Here is a 12003-nt window from a genome sequence, read left to right on the forward strand (position 1 = left end):
GAAATATATTAATTAAAACAAACGAAAAACGTAGAAAATACAAAAATACATCTTGTTTTATCTTTTTTTGAAAATTGAGAAAATGTGGAAAAATCGTCCGCTGCCAATCCACCAACAAAAATCACTAGATATAGTGACTTGAGATTTCAACTAAAACTTGCTTATAAATTGTCTCAAGACACAAGGCGGCACAGAAAGGGATGGAGCCCCAACCATTACCCCCAATCCCCAAGAAAATCGCTCATGGGGGGTGAAAATGAAAGAAAATATATACATCCGTACCAACCACCCAACTAAAGTCCCTAGTTTCCGAGCTAGTGACGGAAATGTCAACCCTATATTTGAAACCACCGCAATTTCCTTCATTGTTTTTTGAAAATTGTGAGAAAGACACCGTGTAAAAGCACCTCGAACTTGATTAGGAGCCCCACAGGTACCCCCAGCCCCGTTTTCTTTTAATTTGGTTGTTGCACAACTTGCCCCAATGAGCGCCGTCAAGACAACTCGCATGCCCCCCGAACTCTTCAAAAAGCTCCCGGCGCTTTTCCTTGAGTACGGTAGCGCCCCTTCGCCTTTCGGGAACTGTCTTGGGGCCTTCCACCGCGATGCCCTTTGCTACTTGAAATTCTATGAAACTGAAGTCCCTTTGAATGACTTGAGGGCTGCCTGGGGCTTCGCTTCGTTGAGCGAGAATCAGCTCCTTGTCTCCGCCAAGTTACAGAAACTCTTCCGAAATCCTGAAGAGTTGGAGGTGTATCTTAAAGGCACGAGCTTTGAAATGGAGGTGTGGGAAGCCCTCCTGAAAATCGAGAAAGGGACAACTGTAAGCTATGAAGACGTCGCTAAGTTGATAGGGCGTCCGAAGGCTACAAGAGCCGCCGCTCGAGCCGTGGCCAAGAATTGTATTCCGTATTTCGTGCCTTGCCACCGCGTGATTAAGAAAAACGGAAGTTTGCATAAGTACGGTGGGGGCCCGGAGAGGAAAGAGAAGATGCTCAGGTTCGAGGGGGCTATTTAGACGCTTGCTACATTGATACATTTATTGTACTTATATCGAAGGTCATACAATATATATATTTTTTTTACAAAGTATGGTCCTTTTTCTACTATCACAGATTAAAAAATCATCGATTTAAATGGGGCAACTGTGAACTTGTCGGCGAAGTCTGAGAGGGAGACAAGTTGACAATTGCTTGAAACTCAAAATAGAACATCTATACTTTAACAATTCCTTTCCACTTTGAGATAGTGGGATTGAGCCCTGTGGTCAATCGCACCATATCAAGATTTGTTTTCATAAAAAATTCAACATAGAAAACGTTATGTTTACCATAGTACATTGTTTTGGCAACTATATTTATACATTTACAGTTTTTACAATATTTACACAATGTACAGTTATGGGGAGGAAAAACACCGTCAGATCTAGAACTTACTTTAAACACTTCGATTTACATAAAATACGTAATAAATACAACAAGGTTTTGTACACACACCCTCTGAATAAGACAATTTGAAATAATTTTCTCGTGAAGTGAGGTTAGGTCAGGTCAGGTTAAGTCAAAGCGAGGTTAAGTCAACGTCGTATCTGACAGTTCTGTCATATTGGACAGTAAATGCCTGCCACATTTGACGTGACATCGTGGAAGCAACTCAGTTTGAAATCGAGTACAGTCTTGAGTTCTTAAGACTCCACCCCAACTAAGGTAAAAGAACAGAAAGCCCCAACCTCACTCTCGTCCTTCCATTTATGTCGTCGTGGTGCTCGGATACTGGAACATTGGCCCCGTGACCATATCAGCGGACCTCGCCGCCGGCCGTGGCGGCAACCTGGGGGTGGTCTGTCCCACTGACGAGTCGTACCTTGGCGAGATATTACTCGACTGAGGCGGCGGAACTCTGCAAACCAAACTATAAAAACCCGTCCAGTTCCCGAGTGAAATGTTACTTACATGATGCCTCCATTGACGACGGGAGGCGCGGACCTCCTCGGAACTTGCGGTTGCACCGTCGAATGCCGCCTCATATGTAACTGCGAAGTGTGCGTAGGGTTCAACCTGGGCATGGTGCCCCCAAACGAGCTAAAAGAGGAATGATGTGATTGGTGGAAGTGTGAACTGGGGGAGGAGCCGGGTTCGCACCGTCGTGGGGGGAGTGGCGGCGGAGAGCACTCTCTCCACGAGTGGTCACTGTTGGCTTTGAGTTGCGGGGAGCCGATTTCGGGGCTGTCGCGTCGTCGGCGCGGCGGGAGAGGAGGCGGAGCCGGAGGAGGCGTTAGTGGAAGACGCGGGCTGTTCGGCTCGTAAGGGAGAGGAGCGGGGCCGGGAGAGGCGGGGCTGTGGGGACCAGGACTATTGGAGCCGCCGGTGGAACTTTGGCTGTGGTGCGCGTATTTCGAACTACAAACAAACAAACAAAAGTAATAACAAACTCTCCAAAATCTCATCTCACCTTTGAGGAGGTGGTGGGGGCGGATTTCGCGAGTTGGAGATGATCGAAGTGACGCTCGGGCTCCTGCTGTGGTTTGGTTGGAACCAACTCAAAAACGGGGTGGCGGTAGCTGCGGGTGACACGGGGCTCAAAGTGGGGCTGTTTTGACAAGTCCCCAGTTGCACGGGGGCGAAGACACTGAACTCGTTATCTGACTTGGAGGAATCTTCGCTTTTGGAGTCGTCACTCTTGAAATTGGTAGAGTTCAGTGTGGAGTTCATGGTGTTGTTGACGATTGTCGCTAACTGCTTGGTTGTTTTGGTCTTGATTCCCGGACTCTTCAGACTCAAATGGGGGTACTTCCGAGGGAACTTCTGCACTTGCTTCAGCCCCCTTGGTTCGATCTCCTTCGACTTATTATATAAGTAGTTGCTGATCTCCGTGTCCGACATATCTCCAAACGGGTTCAGATTCTCTAGGAATCTTCTGATTTTCGGTTCAACATTGAAGATGTACGGTTGGTTCTGGTACTGCTGGATCTCCCCCGTGATTTCGGCGACTTTTCTTCGCTTGAAGAAGTTAATCAGTTGCGTCTTGGTGTTGGGGAGAAAATCCGGATTTCCTTCCTCAATGTGGAGGATGTTCGTCAGATACATCCCTAAGAAAGGAACACACGGAGGATTGATCGAACGTAACTTCTCCTGGTACTTCTTGAAATGATCATCCGCACGACAATCCTCCAGCGCTCTTTTATTCTGCTGAGTCAGCGCCTGGAAAGTCAACTGCAACCGATGGACCGACGCCGACGCACACGTGGAAACTATGGAAATCACCCCGTTGAAATTATTAATATCGTAAAGTACACTCATGATCTCGATTATCCTATTCAAAATGGCAACGCGCTCTTCGAAGTTCTCCGCTTCGACGATGTTCTTCTCGAACCAGCGGCCCACCTAGAAAACGTGGTGAGTCGTAAGAAACAATCAATTGCAGTACTCACGTTGGTCGTGTGTTTGATCATCTTCAACAAATTGGGGCTCGTCGTCTCTTTGTCCTTCTTTGTCCACACGGCCCCCACCAGCTCCGAGGGTTTGATCATGCGATAGAGATCAAATTCTAGGACCGTCAACTGTCGGGCGATTTCCACAGGGTGGAGGGTGAGAATTCCGTATTCTTCCTCAGTGCAGGGAATGTGCCATTCGAATGGGGGCGGCTGCTCGTCGTAGGGGAACTTCTGTCTTTGGATGTGCCTTTGCGAATCGTTTTCCACCTATTAAAAAATAAGTCATGAATTATCTAGTCGCCTGTTTCTCTAAACGTATGTCTGGTTATCTGTCATTCACTTATACCTGTCATGTTTTTGATGTTTTTATGTCAAGTTAAGACACACGTGCGTAAAGTCGCAACTGACTAGAAAATGAGCTTTGATAAGAACGAACCTTTCTGTGGAGGATCTTCAGGACGCTGTCGACCCACTTCCGCATGCTCTTCCCGTTGACGGCGTCCAAGAAGTCCCTCAGCTTCACCAGCAGCGTGGGATCCCTCTCGAAGTCGTAGAAATGGTGGTCAACCCAATGCCTCAAGACATTCAGCACGCGAAACTGCACCGGTTGGCAGTACTCCTTCCGGTACTTCTTCCAGTCCTCCCTCTGGTTGTTCTTCTGCATCTTATCACTATCTAAACAGTCTTGTTCGTACACCAACGACGGATCCGGGATTTGGAACCGCGCAATCAACAAATTCAGCAGCTCCGTCGGCGAACAGAAACTCCGATACGTCGTCAAAAACGTGCGAACGAACTTCGGATCAGCGTAAATATGATACGTCAGTCTTTCAACGAGTTTGTAGAGAGTGGCTCCTTTGATCAGAGGCACTCCTCCGTTCTCCCTTTGTTCTAAAATAATATTATCCGTGGAGTCCGGCTCTGCAAACTTGTACAACGAAGGCGGAGGGAGCTTCAACGGATGTTTCCTTTCGATATCCGAGAGGATGCTGTCTAGAATCCTCTCCAACATCGAGCGCGTGTTTAACATCACCAGGTCGGCCATCCAGGAGTTCTTATCTTCCGGAGACTTCGCGCTGAGGATGACCGAGGGCTGCATGTGTCTCGGCGCGATCTCGAACGCGTTCTTGATATCATCAGTGTCTTGGTGGTCCACAATCTCCACTTTCCTGATGAAAAACCTCTCTTTCAACCGACAATCCGCGTGGTTCTGATGAACGGAACTCTGCCTCCTCGTGTTCGGTTTACACAAAATCAAAAGTCCATCGAAGAGGAAAACCCGCCGCTCCGTAAGCCGCTTCCCTCCCCCAACCTTCAACAACACATCCTCGCGAACAAACTCGTTACAACATTGCCCCAAGTCCTTCGGATCCCAATTCTCCACATTCTTCTCGATCTCGTGGAGTTTATCCAACGCGGCCTGCCGCCGTGCGCGGACCTGCAGGAACGGCGTCGAACAACTGCGCAGCATCGCCGGCGAAGGTACGCAGCGGCCTACAACAAAAAGTCACAAACTACACTTTTTCGAGACCTGACATACTTAGTTCGATCTGCAGAGGTTTTAAGAGTCCCTCAACTTGAGTTAACGTCTCTCTATCTTCTTCAGCGACCGACAGGCCACGGAGGAGGGTGATGTATTCAAGGTACGAAAAACAGTGCCTGATGGGGCCCATCAACAGTGCTGGGAGGTAATATTTTAGAGCTAATCGCATGCCTTGGCCTGCGGTAAAAAGGGCGCTTTCCACCTCCGGTTTCGAGAGGAGCTTGTTGAGGGTGTCGCGGCACGAGGGGGCGGTCACGTCTTTGGCGTACTTGATGTAGACGTCGAACTCCGCCGCCTCCGCGAGCTCTGGAAACGCAGAAAAAGTAGTCATAAAATGTCCAATAAATATAAATCTTTTAAAACCACTGATGTACAGGGTTGTCACAAAAGAATGAATATTTTGTGCATCCGCTAGGTGGCGCTGGATAACTACCTTCAAAACAGCTGCCAATGTATGACATTTGATCCTGAGCCATCTCGATGACGTCTTCTAAACTTCCTAAAAGAGTATAAGTGAGCTCGTAAATATCCATAATGTTGGAAAATATCAATTCGATTTCGTTCGGGTCGGAGCTCAATTTGATTATCTCCTCTCTGAAACAACCTCGCTTTAGCTTTGTTACGTGACCTCCATTTTTTTTACCGAAAGACTTTGATGAGCATGTGCAGCTCTTTAATGTACGCTTTTTCCGAAGCGATAAGCTCTCGAACGACTTCTTCATATGTGAGGCTCGTGCGCGGCGCAGTCGGTAATATGGTTTCAGTCGGTAAAGTAGGTCCCCCACCTTCGTCTTGATAGAACATGTCCATGAGAGCCTATAAACAAAACACGACATGTTAAAACGAGTTGATGGAACCGAAAAAACTACCGAAAAGATAGTCAAGAGTGCACAAGTGGAAAAAAAGTGAACGTCGGCAAGCGGCAACTAAAATCAAGCCAACATCGAGTCGATCTACTCTGTAAGTACTGAAGAAGAAAAGGAAAGGAAAGAAACATGCTGCGATATGAAAGAAATTAAAACATGGCTACCTACCATGGCTGTGGGCTGTGACGCAGCGTGAAAGCAAAAGCAAGTTAATCAAAAAACGAAAAGCCTCCCTATCACAAAAATGCCAAAAAGAAAAACCTATCCTATCCTCACGTTAAAAACAGAAAACATCTATTCTAGATGAGACTTATCACAAATTCTAGATTTTTCTTTCTATGTGGAAGTCTCCTCAAAATGATAAAACCACGTATGGCTTTGTGATTTCCCCACTCACCTTGTCGGCGTTCATTGAAATTTGAACATCTTGATACGTGATTTCGAAGTGTTTGATGTTTTTCACGTAGTTCCCCGCCAATTTTAAAATGTCGGCCGAAATATATTCCAAAACAGCGACTAGAAAGAGAGAGACGGTCGCATCAACCTTATACAGTAACAATTCCTGAAAAGAAACAAAAAAGCAACGTTACAACAAAACAAAACTCAAAAAGAAAAAATCGTCTGGGCGGCGTTGGAACATTTGAAAAACTGTTAAAAGTGACTCAACCCTTTAAATTCCTCACCTTTTGCAATAAACTGTGAATTCTGTCAACAGGCAACAGCAACACCGATTTCTTCTTGCCCCGATCTAGAGCTCCTTGAGCCTCTTTCAACGCCCACTTGTCAATGGGTGTCGGGAAGGTGCTTTGTACTCTATATTCGACATCCTGGAAGATTACAGTTAGGGTCGGGAAATTCGAGGGATGAATACAAACGAACCTGCACAGTATGTGGGCTAGGTTTGGCGCATAGCATTGCCAACAGACGCAAGCAAAGATTTTCGACGTAGTCGAGGGCATCATCGCGGGCTTCTAAAGAGGGATGCACTTGGTCCAGAACCTGCAAAACGGATACACATGCAGTGGTTTTTGTTGCGTTCAGTTGGCACCAATGCCAACATGTTAGGGATTTTTGTTGCATGTTACGATAAATATGTCAAATATTAAGCAGGCTGTGGGGTTATTTTGTAGTTGGTAGGACTGAAATAGGATTAAAAACGACATTTTGTAGAGCATTTTAAAGTCATGGCCGGCAGTTTTTTTTTTCAATAATTTGACATTGTAACTGTAATTTGAACCAAATTATATAGAGTCGACATAAAAAAATTCTGGTCGTCAAATTGACATCTATAGGTTATACTGACTACCAGCGACCATCAGACAACAGACCAACAAACTTTATAAGTAATATGTCAAAAACAGTGCCAACAGCAAGAATTTTTTGCTCGCAACTGTAATATGATCATACTTTTTTAAATTACGTAAGTCATAAAAGACATTTTTTTTAACTTCAATCTAGGAGGCTTTCAACTTTTTAAAATCATCGTATTTGGCATATATCATCTTTTATTGTTTGACATTTCGATTGACAGTGTTACCAACACATTTCTTTGTTTATGTGTTATTTTAAACTTTACTTGCTTTTGTTCTGTTTTCCCTTTGCCATTTATTTATTTATATTAAAAATAATGATTTAACCTTTAACCTTATAATTTTATAGATCAACCCCCACGCGTTCGATGTTTATATAAAAAGAGGGCAAGCATTTAATTGAAAACAGAACTGTAACTTTTATATCCTGAAATACAAATTACAATTTTTTTTAACTTACAGTCGCGAGCAAACCAAAAATTTTCTTCGTCAATGTCACTGTTTTGACATCACCACATGAGATTGTCGTTTGATTGGTCGTTTGCACGCACCACCTCCTAAAAGTGTCAATTTGACGACCAAAACTTTTTGCTCTCGACTGTAGTTGTCAAATTTTTAAACGACCTTGAGTTTTTCCAGTTGACTTGATATATTGACCAGAAAGTTGTCATTTGATCTTTAAATGTCAAAATTCTGTCAACATTATTGCAACTGGCTGAATAAACATATTTCTTTGCATTACACAACTCTAATCAATCAATTATTTATAAAAAACAACAAAACATGGAAGTATCTGTGGCACATGACGTCATCACTCAACTGTCAATCAACTGAAACAAAAGCCAGCGGCCAACTAGATCAAATTTTGAAATTTCGGTAATTCCCCTTTTTAAAAAACCCGAAAAGGCGCTAGGGGTTTGACAGTTGCCGGGTGCGGTGTTACCAACCAAAATGATTGACTTTTCTAACTATCCTGGGGGCTGCCGGAGTGTGAATTCCGCCGCCCCCAAAGCACACAGCCCCCTTACCTTCTTCAAGGCGGCGGTGAGCACCCCTTTCCATTTGGCCGAATTTTCCTCGTTACTGAAATCGTAGATGTCGCCAGCATTAACAGTATTCATCATTAAACAAATGAACGTCGACGGGCAACATCAACACACTAGATCGAGACGAAAGAAACGAACACACACACACACTCAAAACAATGTATTATAACCGCCATTGTTCGAAAACCATAACCGAAAAGCACCCTCAAAAGAGGGGGAGGAGACGGAGGGGGTGGCGAAAACAGGGCGAATTTCACGTTATATTGCACATTTTCAAGCACTCGAAGTAGGCTTTGCACCGATTTTGTTTTCTTTTTCACTTTCGCAACGGCTGATGAACAAAATACCGATCAGTTGTCAGCCGCCATTTTGGACTGTCGATCGGGGCTTTGGCGTCTCTTTCCAACACGCGTGGGGGAGATAGCCGTGTCTCGTTCCCACAAAAAGCTGTGATGAGACGAGCGCATGTCTCGCAGCTCTCTCTTTGTTGGGGGCACTAAAAGACGCGTCAGAGCCTCTCTCTCCATCAGATGCGTAAATAGAGGGAGTGTGCGCTGAGAATTGAATCGATAGCGCGAACTGTTCAGCGGATGTCTCTTTTAACCGATCAGCGGGTGCCGACACTGGATCATTTTGACAGAAAATTGACATTCTTGGTTTACCCGGTAGAGGACACCACTTTGAAACAACAAACATTTGCATTGGCGCCAACAATGCCAAAAAGTAGGAATTGGTTTATTTTTTTGTTTTATGGCAGCGAGTAGGCTTTGTTTTGTTGACACATGAGACAATTTATTACTTTGTGTGGCGCCTTGCGTCAAAAAACAAAAAATAACTCGAACGTCAATGCGGTGTTGGTCATGTCACATGCGACGCCTACTGCGCCATAAATGTCTTGTGATGCCGAATGATTCAGAGAAAACAATGCAGTTTTTGTGTACATATTTGTCTTTTGTTTGGGCTAAAATATTTTAGATACCTCACTGCACACGTAAAGGATGAAGATACATAAAAGTGACGAATCAATACAATTCATATAAAAAAGATCATAATAGGAAAATGAACAAGTTGTAAAAGTGACCAATGAGAGATGCTTAGACAACCTATTATACTTATAATTGTTACAAATTTGACACATTTTTTGATAAAAACAGTAAAAATTTAATTTGTTGCTGTTCGTAATCCTGTGGAATGACCCATGCATTTCCTTGACACTTGAACCGTTCATCGGACATTAACACTGTTTTCACTTATCAGTTCATGAGTTATTCCACTCAGAGAAGATGGCGTCGAATAAAAAGACAGATTTCTTGAATAAATTTAATCATTGTAAAAAAATATAACATGTACAAATAAATTAAGAAATAAATTATTTAAATAACGACTAGACTAGCTAAGTAAAACGAATACTGTTTGGATTAGATTCGAGAACAATTAAACTTTTATTCATAACTTCGAAATCTTTGTAGTAAGCTGTCATAATCATTTAGATCCACAGGGTCTCCTTTATCTTCTTCAGACTGGTTGAAAAGAACGTCAAGGAAGCGAGCTTGAGACCGTCGTCGCCTACCACTATAAATAAAACCTTAAGAAAAATTTCGGGGATTAACAGGACCGTACTTACATAATCGCCGGATCAAAACGGCCACCACCCACCGGCATCGTAATCGAAACACCTTTGATTTTGTTATTCAGGGCTATCCGCGATTGCAAGTCCGCAAAATGAGCATCTGAGACCCTCTTGACTCTGAAAATAATAGAATATTATAAGACTAGAAGGCTTGGAAAGCTCGAAACAATCAAACGCCGGAGAAATAATAAATTGAATTTGTTTGAAAGCGCGAAGCCTCAAGAGAGCCGCGGAAATTGGATTTTTTTTTTTAGCACAAGCGACTTGATCTTACCTGTTTCTAGGTCCAGCGAAAACATTAGGTACACTAACGACCAGAAAAATTAAAATACACACTGCACAACTATTCATTTTGATTGGCCACTCAAAAAACAAAACACAACTCGTCGCTTGTCACTCGCAATGTTCACTATAGAAAGTCGCACGACGCTATCTCTGATGTCTATGATGACGGAACGCTGAGATGTGTTTTATATATCGCTGAATATTTCGAACGTGCGCAGATATTACGTCATGTTGCACAAGACACCCTGTATATAGCACCCCGAATTATTAATTTTACATCCTGATCAGCTCTAGCCTCGAGACGTCACTGATTTGAAATTAAACAATTGGCGCCGGCTAAACAAATGATGCAGCATTCTAGATTTGTGGACATAGTGATTCGCTCCCGGTAATTACGGTAATTTTTGATTAATAGAGGTGAGGCCATAAAAATTAAACTGTCATGAGAATGAAATATAGATGGTGCCAGAATAGGTTTTTTCTTATTTGTTCTCGGTTTCCGCAAAAATTTTGTGACAGAGACGCTTGATATGACGTTAATTAGATTTGGGCAAAGCGCCGAATGTGTGGCAAGGATTGGAGGCCATATGTGTAAGATATGATGTGTGTCAGTTTTTGGATTAATTTGTGCTATTTGCACACCTGATAACTGCAAAATATTTAGTGAATACTAAACAAGTTGTTGAGGTTGGAAGTAGGATGACAATAAAAATGTAATCCGATTACAGTGCATTCAACTTTAATTTTATTATAAATAGTGACCAATTTACGCAAAAACTAATCTAACTGGATGCTATTCAAGTTAGTCAACATTTAGTCCAAAATTGTTAAATTAAAGATGACTGCCATTGTCAAATTTTACCATCTATTGTATTTATTATTTAGTACATACTAATTTTACTAATTCTAATTTGAGTCAAAGTTACATCAGCTTAATCAAACTTATTCGGTTTTAATTACAATTTCAAAATCTTCTAAGATAGTCAAACCAAAAATCAAACAAATTAGTTTAATGTTGAGACAACTGATTCGTTCCTATTTTCTTAATTCACTAATTAAAACAAAAATTTATTGTTAAATTGATGAAATCAAAATGTAACTGTCCTTAATTTAATTAAATTCAATCTGATTTGACGCCAACTTTGTCAAGTTTATGCTAATTATCTCAACTAATTTTAGTCTTATTAAATAAGGTAAAATCTGAGTTTTTAATTTCGTTAATTTTGACTAAATTAACATGAAAACAATGTAATTAGAACTTGATCTGTGATGGTTTTGACTAATTTATGAGAATGGAATTAGTCTAAGCTAAATAATTTTTATCTAAACAAAATAAAATAGTTGAACTATTGACACTTATATTAATTACCGCAAACAGAGAAATAAATTAAAAAGTAAAAGGGTAATAAATGTAATTAGTAAATTTTACTAATTAGGAGCAAAAGTTTTAGTAAAATTATTGAAATTAGTGTAATTTTTATCAACCTTATTGGATTTCCTTTTTTTTATTTCAATTTTACCTAAATTTTAGTTAAATTCAAATCAGTTTAATCAAATTTATTTATCTCAATTAGTAATATTAGGGCAAAAAAAAACTGGCTAATTTTTAAAATTTGCTTCTAATTTGGTCAAACCAAAATTAGTCTAGTTTTTTAAATTAACTACAAGTCAAGTTTTTTTACATAATTTTAGTATTTTGTCTAAGAATCTAAGTATTTATGTAAGTTTGTTAAATTTTACTAATTTTAGATAAAACCAATATAATTAGAACTAGATCTGACAAAATAGACTAAATTGGACTAAGACTATTTTCTGCACTAATTGGGACAAAGTTTTAGTAAAATTAGTCTAGTTTTTCTTACTTTGGTACTTTGAAAAACACAAAAATAA

At 41.5% G+C, this 12003-nt stretch overlaps 3 protein-coding genes across 4 annotated transcripts; 1 reads left to right on the forward strand and 2 right to left on the reverse strand.

The window, feature by feature from the left end:
• The first annotated feature begins 292 nt into the window (after nt 1-292).
• On the forward strand, nt 293-1089 carry agt (O-6-alkylguanine-DNA alkyltransferase). Its single transcript, XM_088032107.1, has one exon. The coding sequence runs from the start codon at nt 485-487 to the stop codon at nt 1016-1018; it is 534 nt and encodes a 177-aa protein (XP_087888233.1). The 5' UTR covers nt 293-484; the 3' UTR covers nt 1019-1089.
• On the reverse strand, nt 1027-8605 carry Sos (Son of sevenless guanine nucleotide exchange factor). Of its 2 annotated transcripts, XM_088032105.1 has the most exons (13): nt 8181-8605; nt 6722-6841; nt 6526-6669; nt 6240-6404; nt 6011-6022; nt 5620-5792; nt 5410-5570; nt 4974-5282; nt 3870-4927; nt 3431-3700; nt 2452-3383; nt 1953-2399; nt 1027-1899 (listed from the first exon to the last, which is right to left on the reverse strand). In XM_088032105.1, the coding sequence occupies exons 1-13, from the start codon at nt 8274-8276 to the stop codon at nt 1749-1751; spliced, it is 4038 nt and encodes a 1345-aa protein (XP_087888231.1). In that variant the 5' UTR covers nt 8277-8605; the 3' UTR covers nt 1027-1748. The 2 variants fall into 2 exon arrangements, with proteins under 2 accessions (XP_087888231.1, XP_087888232.1); XM_088032106.1 differs by lacking the exon at nt 6011-6022.
• A 912-nt stretch (nt 8606-9517) lies between these two features.
• On the reverse strand, nt 9518-10271 carry LOC148177316 (uncharacterized). The gene is made up of 3 exons (XM_088032774.1): nt 10103-10271; nt 9823-9945; nt 9518-9770 (listed from the first exon to the last, which is right to left on the reverse strand). The coding sequence occupies exons 1-3, from the start codon at nt 10177-10179 to the stop codon at nt 9641-9643; spliced, it is 330 nt and encodes a 109-aa protein (XP_087888900.1). The 5' UTR covers nt 10180-10271; the 3' UTR covers nt 9518-9640.
• Nucleotides 10272-12003: the final 1732 nt, after the last annotated feature.

Source organism: Gnatocerus cornutus, chromosome 3 (genome assembly GCF_029298725.1).
Source record: "Gnatocerus cornutus isolate USDA-ARS CGAHR chromosome 3, icGnaCorn1.1, whole genome shotgun sequence".
Lineage (NCBI taxonomy): Eukaryota > Metazoa > Arthropoda > Insecta > Coleoptera > Tenebrionidae > Gnatocerus > Gnatocerus cornutus.

Bases quoted from the DNA above. Each gene is read 5' to 3' on its own strand.
- agt (XM_088032107.1), top strand. From the start codon at position 485: ATGAGCGCCGTCAAGACAACTCGCATGCCCCCCGAACTCTTCAAAAAG.
- Sos (XM_088032105.1), bottom strand. From the start codon at position 8,276: ATGATGAATACTGTTAATGCTGGCGACATCTACGATTTCAGTAACGAG. The intron at 6,842-8,180 runs GTAAGGGGGCTG...TCCGTTTTGCAG, and splicing joins TCACCGCCGCCTTGAAGAAG to GTTCTGGACCAAGTGCATCC. The intron at 3,384-3,430 runs GTGAGTACTGCA...CACGTTTTCTAG, and splicing joins TGATCAAACACACGACCAAC to GTGGGCCGCTGGTTCGAGAA.
- LOC148177316 (XM_088032774.1), bottom strand. From the start codon at position 10,179: ATGAATAGTTGTGCAGTGTGTATTTTAATTTTTCTGGTCGTTAGTGTA. The intron at 9,946-10,102 runs GTAAGATCAAGT...TATTATTTTCAG, and splicing joins TTCGCTGGACCTAGAAACAG to AGTCAAGAGGGTCTCAGATG. The intron at 9,771-9,822 runs GTAAGTACGGTC...TTTTATTTATAG, and splicing joins CGTTTTGATCCGGCGATTAT to TGGTAGGCGACGACGGTCTC.